The sequence below is a fragment of the Megalobrama amblycephala genome, linkage group LG14 (genome assembly GCF_018812025.1).
Source record: "Megalobrama amblycephala isolate DHTTF-2021 linkage group LG14, ASM1881202v1, whole genome shotgun sequence".
Classification (NCBI taxonomy): Eukaryota; Metazoa; Chordata; class Actinopteri; order Cypriniformes; family Xenocyprididae; genus Megalobrama; species Megalobrama amblycephala.
The window spans coordinates 33,543,740-33,555,591 of NC_063057.1; the positions used below are offsets into that span (position 1 = coordinate 33,543,740).

The 11,852-nt window shown below is 37.6% G+C and overlaps 1 protein-coding gene across 1 annotated transcript; it reads right to left on the reverse strand.

Annotated features, from left to right (window-relative positions):
* Positions 1–4,836: 4,836 nt before the first annotated feature.
* LOC125244316 (gastrula zinc finger protein XlCGF52.1-like) lies at positions 4,837–8,260 on the reverse strand. Its single transcript, XM_048154360.1, has 2 exons — positions 8,022–8,260; positions 4,837–6,345 (listed from the first exon to the last, which is right to left on the reverse strand). The coding sequence occupies exons 1-2, from the start codon at positions 8,077–8,079 to the stop codon at positions 5,345–5,347; spliced, it is 1,059 nt and encodes a 352-aa protein (XP_048010317.1). The 5' UTR covers positions 8,080–8,260; the 3' UTR covers positions 4,837–5,344.
* Between the last annotated feature and the right edge of the window lie 3,592 nt (positions 8,261–11,852).

Sequence of the window (11,852 nt, forward strand, 5' to 3'; positions counted from 1 at the left end):
GACAGAAAACCTCCAAACACTACCAACAAGCTACAACCAAGGAGAGCTACATGGAGAACAAGCTACACCCACAGCAGTGAGGTATTTGTCAGTATGTGTTTGTTGTAAATACTACATTTATATGAAATATTAAAAACATTTTCTGTATGAGAGTCAAAATCTCAGGAGTAATAATGGAACAACAGTTTTCAAAGTAGATTTTTCACTTTTATTTACAACAGGTTTTGCATTTTCATGGGTTTAAAGGAAGGAACACACCAAGCTGATGTTTTTTTTGGTCGTCCGCCATCTAATTTTTCTTAGTGTGTTCAGCTTTTTTTTGGCTGATTCGACATGTGGAATCGGTGTCTGAGCTCGTCAGTCCATCGGGCCATCTGATCATTCTGATTGGCTGTTCAGCTACTGGTTCGGAAAGGCATTTCATCTTACGCAGGTGCAGAACGGACGTGCTACTTGGCCGTCAACTGTCAAGTGTTGGTTTGGTGTGTCAGGGCAACTTTGGACGACGTGAGCCAACCCCGTAGTTTGCTTTCGTTGCCACTAGTTCGTCGGCGTCGGCTTGGTGTGTTCCTGCCTTAACCTGTTCTATGTAATTAACATAAACCATACATCTTTAAAAAGGTCTAAGACTCACTGACCTCTGTTTTACTGTAATCTTATAGTGACATGATATCACAATGAGGTCATAGCAACTGAACTTGCCATCAGATCAGGAAGTATGGCCATGTTGGCATCATTTGTCAAATACACACTTTGCTTTTGTACCTAAGACAGGTGTTTAGGTTATTGAAGCTTTGATTGTGCAAAGAAGCTGGATTCGCCACAACCTCACTATAGTTTTGAATACAATAGGTCTAAAACTAATTATTATAAAAATTACATACCTAAAATATAACCGATATGTTCTCTGTGGTCATGTCGACCAGCAATGCAACAAATTGCAGATGCTTCAAGGTTTTGAAAGCCTTTTCCCCTCTACCAGCAATTGTGACTGGTTTGGGCTAAATTCTCAATGTGAATGGAAACAGCTGCATACTGCCCAGCTTGACTCACAAGATCATCTTTTCCTCTCAGGAAGACCTTCAATGTCCTGTCTAAATAAGGCATCCAGCGTGGTCCTTTCATTGGCTTTGGTTTGTAGAACCTAGATTCAGGTTCTTCACAAACTATCTCAAGTTCTCTGTGGCTCTTTGTGCTGAAATGCTAGGTTTTCTGAATCAGGTGCAAGGTGTCATTTACACAAACCACTAAGCTCATCTCTTTCAAAACCCCAAGAAGTGCCAGGTCCAGAGCCATACAGTAAATGTGAATCAGTTTCAGATTGTCCACTCTCAGTTTTGCAACAACACCACGTTTACATTTGCTCCATCAGCACAAAGTCCAAAAAGCTTTTGCTTCCAGTCATCTAATCCATGACATTGAGGATTGAATGCAGTCAGTCACACCATCGGCATGAGCATGTGACAGCCCTGTGATCGAGACAAGATGATTTACTTACAGCCCATCATGTATAGCTTCAATTTCTGTCACAGAAGAATTTGTTGCACCATCAATCATGACTGATATGTAGTTGGACTCTTTCTCTTTATTTGCCTCTATATCTTGTGGATAAATCTACTGCAATCTTTGAAATGAGTTCAGCACAACGGATATCATTACATCAGAAATGTCCAGGCCATTTTTTAAAAAACATCCAGCAAAATGGCAGGGTTTAATAGGGGAGGCTGTGAAAACACTAATTTAAGCTGATAATCATTAGTTATACTAAAGCCAGTTGGATTTGACAGAGACGCTTACAACTTGCCCAAAAACCTGTGGTCCATGGACACTGGCATGTGGTCAGAAATCGGTTTCCTGACATTTATGTGAACCTATTTTTGACAGTGGGGAAATACACTAAGCAAAGCCTGAAGGCACAAAAAACCTTGACGCTCTGTCCTACTTCAAGGTGAATTTGTTGGAGAAATTAAAGTGACAAGAACACCAATAAACATTCTGATTGTATGTGGACAGGTATGTTCAAATATCTTTATTTTATTTGGTCAACCATAAACTAACTAGTACTAGTTTGTTTGTAGCTAACACTTCTTCCACTTACTAACATTGAATCAGAGAATGAATGAGCCCCCAATGAAACCTTGGATAGCTGCAGAGAAGTCAGAGAAAGTTTTGACAGGCCATTGTACATGTATGGCAGGGCTTGGAGAGACATGTTCACAGCGCTGATGTTTGTAGTTATGTCTGGAGTGAGGATGTGGAGTGACACACCATGTCCATCATTGCCATGCCAGTGGCTATAGCCAAAAAGAAATAAAACAATTCTGCTGCTCTGAACTGTCATCATGCAGAGTAAAACAGTATTATGTTAATGTGTTTTTTTGTTCACCTAGGATCCACAATTTTAGGTGATGAGTGAAGACCTTCTAGGGCTTTGACAAGCTTTAACAACTCTCTGTCAATCACAGCAGATTGAAAGGACATGGTCTAGGTACAAAAGTCAGATCTGGAGATTGAGAGGCAACACGACCAATAAGCACTTGAACAAACACTTGGCTTGTATTAAGTGGACTTACTGGTTGGGGATGGAGCACAGATGTGGTCCTCTGGGGCGTAATAGAACAGTGTAAAACATTACTATGATGCTAAAACTGTATAACAGATCTGTTACTAATTGTATGAGGATACAGGGATAATCTTTGCTGAATTCTTCAAAGGGAAATAGGCTTTCGCTTTTGTATTTACATATCAAACGGAGCTACAGCAAATCCTAGTTTTGTACAGCAACAGCAACAGAATGCTAACAGTCGTAACATTAGACACCGTGTCTATGAGTTAAGAGTCATGTGATGGCTAATGAATCGATCATGCAATGATATTATCATGATTAAATGCAAATAGTATATTCACCTATTTACATACGAAGCACACGAGAAGCTGGATTCAGACAGAGAATGATAAATATACTTTATTGCTTGAGTCTATTTTGATTAATAGTTAGATCAATTTTAAGTGTAATATGACAACCAGAGACTGAGGAGTAAAGGATCGATGAGTGCCTCAGTTCTTAGCAGCAATAGCAGACTCTACTAGTGGTTTAAAAACCAGCTGTCTGTTCCAATGGAGCACCACCAGATAACACTTCAGACTACCCTGAAGTAGATGAGGTACCTCTGGCAACACACCGGAAATGTCTGGAGCTCCTCTGGCATCGTGGGAGTCCCAGTGAATTAACATATATATTCTTCAGCATTTTATAGTAATTGAAACGAGTTTAATCACTGATGTATTATACATAACCATGACAACCATGGGCAAGGATGAAGACATTCCACACACATGCATTGTGGGTAGTGGTGTTTGGCTATGACTTCTTTTGGAGTGCAGTTTAACAAGGCAGCCATTTGGTAATGGAAAAAGGACCACTATTGGTCCTTAGGCAGAAGATGAGAGGGTGGACTTGTGAGATTGCACTCTGGGTAAGGGCAAAGGAGGTGGGAATTAATAGATTCCCAAAGTGGGGATTGATGGAATGCTTTATCAATCATAAGAAAACCATTGTAGAAATAATTGGAGTAATATAACAGCCAGATGTGTTTTGAAGGCCTCGTGGCCTACATGACTGTAAGAACTGTCACAAAGGTCAGGAGCATTGGAGAAAGTCATGTGACCCACTGAGTATTCTGCCAAGTTAGGGGTATTTTCAGGACACCACAGGTGGCTGTGAAAAATAAAACCACTATTATGAGGAAAATAATGTCACATGAAGGTTTCTCGCCTTTGGAAAGAAGCAGATTGGCATTGGAAAATGTTATGTCTTGCCTCTGATAAAGGACTGACCATCAATTGGTAGGCTTCCACAGTTAAAGAGAAAGGCGAGAGAAGAAAGACTGTGAAACTCAGCTTTTGAATCCTACAAGAAAGTTAAGTCATGTGGTTATTGTGGAATAAAAGATAAGAAAAGGGTATAAGAATGACGCCCTGGCCAAAGACAAACACAGAACTCTGCCTCTTGAGCTTCATTTGCAAGTTTTGTGGCAAATTGGATGTTCCTTCAGTTCTGGTCTCAAAGAAAACTCTCAGAGTCGAATCTCCAGGTCCCAGGAGTCTAATTTTAATGACAAGCAACAAAGTGAGATACCAGCTCCACATCTGAATCTCTCTAGCCAGAGAGAGATCTTTCTTATCTGTTAAAACACAACAAAGTAGTATAATTCTCTGGTAAGATCCACCCCTACAGTTCTTTCCCATGATCTCATTTACAGGTTCTCTTCTCACTTTCTCTTCCTGGAATCTCCCTAGTACATTTTCACCACAGTCACTTCACCAATTAAACTGCAGATGTTGCTTATGCAAGAGACAATTCTCTTTGTAAGGGTGGTCGACTGCCAACTAGTCTACATCTTTTGACTTAATCTCTCATGGTGGATTTCTGCCAATTGATGGTCAACCCTTTCTCATAGGCAAAACGAAACATTGTATCAAAGACAATCAACCCTCCCCGGAGGCAAGAAGCCTTTACGTGACACCCTTAATAATGATCTTATTCATTTCACAGCCACCTGTTGACTAGTGGAAAACTACCAACAAAATATGCTTAGTGGCCAAGTTCACTTCTTAGACACATCTGATCCTTACAGTTACATAGGCCAAGAGGCCTCAAAACACTTCTAGCTTCTATAGTAAGCAAACTAATTCTAAAAAATTTTCTATAGGACAGATAAAATACTTTGTCACAAGGAAGAGATTACTTTTCTCCACAACATATCAAGAGTAATTCAGACATTCAGACAAGAACTATTGTAGAAGATTTAAGGAATGACAATGAAAAATGTTGGGAGATTTATCATGGAACGAGGGAAGAGTGACAGCAAAGTCCATATTGCAAATTGTTTTATTGTTGTTTCTGTTGTAAATGACATTAATGATAGAAACATCTTAGGGGAAGAATCCATAGAGCCAGTTTCAATAGTGATTTGATTGTTCTGTTGTAATTTCAGGAGATTCTCATGTTCCTGAGAGGAAAAGATCAGATCACGCTGATGCTGCTGGGGAAAAAGAATTTGGGAAAAGTATCTCTGGAAACACGATCATTGGCAGAAATGTGTTTGGATCTTCAGTCAGTTCAATCTCTGCAGAAATGGCTAAATGTTTGTATAGCTAAATGTTACAAGTTCCAAATGAAACACTTCAAATACTGGTTTGTGACTCATACATGTGAAAGTTATTATCATTATTATAATCACTTCGATCTAATGATGAAATATATTCTCGTAATAATAAACTCTCCTGTCGCTCGCTGTGACTGTTAGAAAACTTTGTTGCTCAGCACATAAAGATGAACTACTTATTGTGATTTCAGACTGCGGTGATGTGGTTTCACCACTGCATGGATCTTCATGTGTCGCTGAAGGTGACTTTTAGTGCTGAAACTCTTTCTGCACTGATCACACGGGTGCAGCTTCTCTCCTCTGTGGATCCTCTCATGTGTTTTCAGATTTGATGATTGAGCAAATCTCTTTTCGCAGTATGAACACTTGTAAGGTTTTTCTCCGGTGTGGATCCTCTCATGTGATCTCAGATTTACTGGCACACTGAATGTCTTGTCACAGTGTGAACACTTGTAAGGTTTTTCTCCGGTGTGGATCCTCTGGTGCTGTTTTAAAGAGCCCACAGTAACAAAAGTCTTCCCACACTCAAAGCACATGTACTCTCTCACATCAGAATGAATTTTCTGATGCCTGTATAAAGTTGGCAGCTGTGAAAAACTCTTTCCACACACAGAACATGAATGTGGCTTCTCCTTCGTATGAACTGTCAGGTGTACATTCAGAGCCGATGAACAAAGAAATGTTTTGCCACATTCATTACATATGAACGGCTTCTCTCCGGTGTGGATCCTCATGTGAATCTTAAGATTATCTTTGAATGGGAATCTCTTCCCACATTGATCACATGTGAACGGCTTCTCTCCAGAGTGCATTGCTGTGTGTCTCTTAAGGCTCGATTGATGCGTGAAGCTCTTTCCACATTGATGGCATGTGAACGGCTTCTCTCCGGTGTGGATCCTCATGTGAAACTCAAGATTACGTTTGCTTGGGAAACTGGTTCCACATTGATCACATGTGAACGGCTTCTCTCCAGTGTGGATCCTCATGTGACGCTCAAGATCACATTTGTGTGAGAAACTCTTTCCACACTGATTGCAGGTGAAAGATTTCTTGGCTCTTTTCTTTAAAAAAGTCTTTTTAGTCTTTGAGCGACTCAAATGTTTTTCTGCAGGTGTGTCATGATGTTCCTCCTCCACTTCACTCAGTTCTTCATGCTCCTCGTTTCCTTCCATCAGGTCTGAAATTAAAGGGGGAAAAAATCATTTTCAGTAAATCAAGATAGTTCAAAAATAAAGAATATGAAGTGAAAGAACAACTGACTATAAAATATTCCAATCACTTTGATGCCTTTTCAATAAATTAATTATAAATCCTTGAAACTTTGATGAATGAGGTACACTGATCTTCCAGTTATTATATTTAAAACATCCCATGTTTCTGTAGTGAGGACTATTAAATATATTTGATGAATGACAAAATTGCTGCCATATTCTGACATCAACTTTGAAAAATTTTAGTAAAATAAACATTATTAAGGGCTGGTCACACTTTTTCTTTCACAGACTTCCATTCATATACGTGTGAATGTGGGACACTGGAAACAAACTCAAGTGAATTTTGCAGCAAGAAAGAACACAATTTTTGCACTTAAGTGGAGTAGATTGTGCATTCTTTAATGAATATTATTTGTTTGTAAAAAAAAAAAAAAAAAAAGATACTGTAGTGTGACATCATTTCACAACTGTTGCAGAAATTGAACATGCTTTAAGTCTAGAGTGGCCGCAGCTCTAACTAGTTTTAAATGAACAATTTCATTAGCATTTTTGAAAACAGAGCATTTATTAAAATTGTGACACACCGGCATCTACAGCATGATGGGCGGACAAGGAAATAATCTCAATCCATTGTCTCAGTTTTTACACAAACTTTACAGAGTTGACCGCATTCATCAACCCTGCTACCAAAGTTACTGTAAGAAGAATAATCTCTATGAATAACACTGTTATTCTACTCTCTGAGAAAACAAAAACTCTCTCTGGAAAAATTAGCATCCCTACCCAAGACCTCAGTATTGTCTTAATTTACACCCCCACCCCCATTAAATCCCCCCAAAGATCAATATGATTTATTGTGAACAATTATCAACACAATCATGTTTGATTTCATTTGAAATGTCTCTTTGCAACTGGTACAAAAGTCTCATTCCCACAGAAGTAAACCAAAAAGAAATAAATGTTAAGAGTTTAGAGATATTTTGCTTTTTGTGGAAAATGGATCCTCTGCCAGTTGGTCTTTAATGCTAATTATTTGTTGTCCCCAGTAAGGTGTAAACTACCCAAGCCTGGGAGAGTGATTCATGTAAATTCCTATTGTTAACGTTTCAATTTGAAAGAAATTCCAACCGAAATTTGAGGTTGTGATAAAATGGAGTCAGATAAAAGTTAATTGGAATTAAATTACTTTGCCACTCTGAAAAGACTGAACACACAGAAACCTTCGTCCACTCACTGGGCTGATCAGGCGGGCCTTACAACATCCATAATTTATGAAAAATACTTAATCATTGACTATGAATCAGCTTTTGCTTAAGTTATGCTTCCAACCCTGTCAGTCATTCTGGAAAGTTCATTTTTTCATACAGTTTGGTGTTTTCTGTTTATTCCTAAAAAATTATAATGTAAACTATTTAGAAACATGTCTAAAATGTTGGTACACACTGCTGCAAATTGTAAACCAGATATAAAATAAATATAAAATAAAAAGTTTTTGACTTGATGTTGACAATTAATATGAACATTTCCCAAACTACACTTCGCTGACCATTTTTTGAAAACAAGATTGTGATGATATGTGTGAATCTTTCTAACATGAATGTTGTTCAGCATCATGAATGAATGAAGATTAAACACCAACCTCTTTGTTCTTCAGTATCTTCAGCGTGTTTCATTCTGCAGGATTCTGGATCACTCATGTTCTCAATATCAATTTCAGCTCGTCCTGATGCTTCTTTTGAAGCTCGTCTTCTTTTGTAGACTGATGGGAATGGGGATATTCCAGTATTTATCTGGGAACTGCTTTGTGGGAGGAGCTTTACTGATTGTGTGACTGCTGTGGGAGGAGCTAATCTGCCAAAAAAAAATTCCCCCACTCAATTTTCATGGCCTTTAGAATATTTTGTTATAAGACTATCTGAACATGTAATGTATCAAAAAAAAAAAAAAAAAAAAAAAAAACAGCCTCTACTTTTAGACAACAAAAAAAAGTTTTATTGTAGCCTCAAGTATTAGTGTATCAACACTTAAATGTAGATAAGTTTCATAAAAAACTCGGATACAAATGTATAGTATAATGCAATGTAAGTCGCTTTGGATAAAAGCGTCTGCCAAATGCATAAATGTAAATGTAAATGTAAAAAAAATCAACATGTGTTTTTATCAAAGACTACATTTGGATCATATTCAGTACAATGATCAAATCATAGATGCAATAGACCACATGTACATCCTCAAAGCTCACACAGTCCTGTACCACTTCCTGGATCAAAATTTCACTCTGTAACATTAGTTTTGATTTATATTATGTTTTGTTGATCATCACACAATTTTTTTTAATGCATCTGCTTACATGTGAGATTACTAGTCTCTGCATCTTCCTCACCTGTGTTGTGATCTGGAGATGACTCTTTCAGAAGACGTTGCCTTACGTATAACAGTGAAAACACAGAAATATGTAAAAATTGGGGGGAAAGTTTTATCATATAAGACGAGATAACTCATCAGTGGTGGCAAAATATTTAAAAAAGGGAGGTAGGCAGATATCTAAAAAATATATTTATAAGTATTGTAATGTTTTTCAAATATATATAAAAAAAACAACAACAAGAAAACCAGTTTGAAGCATAAGGACAGAAATAAATGTACATATTTATGACCAACAAATACCCCAGTCTGTTGACACCAATGAAGTGGCAATTTACAGATCTGAAGAAATCAGCATAATAAATGAGGTGAAAACAGGGTCTTGTTGTGAAATATGGGTAGAGCTATTTACTTAGTACAGTAGTTATCACTTTATAAGTATTCATGTGAATTAAACGTGGGACAATGGCCTTCGTCATCATGCTAATGCTCTGAATCAGATGTGAGGGAAACATCATTATGCTAATTGAGGATTGATGGGATCCAGACACAGGAGGACATGTTGCTTTCAACTATTCGCCTACTAGTATGTTCTTACAACTAACATGGTCTGAGAGTTCTTTTTTGAATAAAAAATCCCACTGAGTCATAAAAATTGTTTTATATTGATTTACCACACATCAGGGATTATAAATATGCTTATTCTTATTGTAAGTAATATTTCACCATACCTTACTTGTTACTTAATTTATCTTCTGTCTATTAGGTTCTGAGTTATTGGTATGTTATAATGTGAATTTATGATATCATAGATGATGAATCTAATTTTTTCCCATAATAAAATAGTCCACCAATTTGTGGATCCCATGTAGATGCAGGACAGGCAAATCTGATGATTACAGCATTTGTTCTCGGCCACAAGATTACAGGAGCAGCTCTTCTAAATGAACCCATGCCTGGTGTAGCACCCCATACCCCCCACCTGTTTCAGCAAACCCTATCAGGTGTACATGGTGCAATGAAAACTAAATTTCTAGTGTCCATCTTGTAGTGAGTATATTGGAGAAACTGGGGAGGGTGTGTAGGAATACTGATTGCCAGTACAAGTATGATTTGGCAACTAGCAAAAAAAATATTTACCACTGGCATATCACAACTAAGAAATCAGGAAAATAATTACATTTTCTCACAAAACTGTGTGTAATGTGAAGGGGTTTTTCAGTGTGACGGCAGTACTTCTTTAATGGTTCTATATTCATGGCTGACTACTTTTGTGAATCTAGATCCAACCCCAAACTGAGCCCCAAAAGTCATCGACCTCAAAAAGACTTTGAATCCTAAGCTTTATTTAAGCCATGTTCCATGTGAAAAATCCTCTGCAATGGAATCATTGAAGTACAGAAACTTTAACTATGAAAATATGACTCTAACTGTGACCAATTCTCCAATTACCAAATTCATCAAAGCTTGCCACTTGTAAATGATTCAGTTGTGTTTAGATACAGTAACACTCTTGAAATCATTGACATCAGTGAACTTACTACTTCCAACAGTGAAGATGAATTCCTTAACATGGATGTGCCTGAAACTGTGATGCAGTCCCTCTTCAACAGCATTGAAGAACACTTATCACCTTCTGTATCTCAGCTCGGTCAAAAAAAACTGAATGTGTTTTAGACGTTGCATCCACTTCTAACAGTCATTGTTAGCATTGTTCAAAAGTTCTGCATAAAGTTATGGTGTGTGTGTGCCAGGGCTGGATGTGTGTAAGTGTCAGACCGAACTTCACGCAAATAGTTAGACACACACAAGCTAAGACAACCTTTGGATTGAGCATACTTGTGTTGAGGAATACTCTCCGCCTGTTGGCAAGTACACCAAACCCATTGTCCACCACTCTGTGTCAGAGTAAAACACTCTCTGCTGATGATCCAAATGCATTATCACCTAACAGCATAAAGGGGGCTTCTATGTCCGAGCCCAGGAGAGGTTTTTCTGTGGGGATATTAAAATACATCTTAAATTGTTCTGGAATGTTACCTTCACATGAATATATCTTATAAAGACACAAATTTGAGAAATGTTAATATCATAAACAGTAAGAATCTGAAGTTTCTGACATAGAGAAACAGATGAAGTATATGCATTTGATCGGGTTGCAATCCTAACAAAACGTTTCTGAAGGATAAAGATTTTTTGAAGAGTAATAGGAAAAGTGCTTGCCCAAACTATATTACAAAGATACATTAAACTATAGTAAAGAGTAAGAAGTTTCTCTGTAGAAACAAGATGCCTAACCCTCCTTATTATACCAGTAGATTTATGTATTTTTCTGCTTACGTAGTCAGCATGTTCCCTCCAACTCAGATTCTCGTCCACAAAAACTCCCAAGAATTTTGCAGTTGACACTTGAGACACCTCAGTAGATTAAATTATATTTTTTGATAAATCCTTTAGGTATCATTTTTTACTACTAAAAATAATAAAGTTAGATTTTTTAAAATGTAAAGATAATTTATTTAAATTAAACTAATTAGCATGAGGGATTAGACCATCGTTTTGCATTCTTAATCAAATTAAAATTTGAGTGAGAGAGAACTAAGGTTGAGTCATCTGCAAACATTATTGGAGTAAGAATATTTGAAACATTTGATAAATAATTTATATAAATAAGAAATAGTAAGGGTTCAAGAATGGACCCCTGAGGAACCCTACAGAATAGTTGTCAAGACTCTGGAGACAGAGATGTGAGAACACAGATGTTTATTAACAGAGGCACAAAAACAGGTGATGACAGTCACTGTGGTAAGTAGAGTTGCAAGCACAAACAAACAGACACTTAGCTGATGGGTAAACTTTGGAATGTCTTTGTAGGAACAGATGGAGAACATAGAGAACAGGACACAGGAGACGAAGAGGCAACAGCAGGATAACAGGTGAGTAGCGGGTAAGGAGTCCAGGGGCCTGTTTCAATAAGGAGGTTCAACCAACTCTGAGTTGAAACTTGAACTCTGAGTTGACTTACCCTGAGCTGAGTTTTCAGTTTCAGAGCAGCTGAATTGAGTTAGATCAATCGACTCTGAGTAGGTTGACTCAGAGTTAAGCG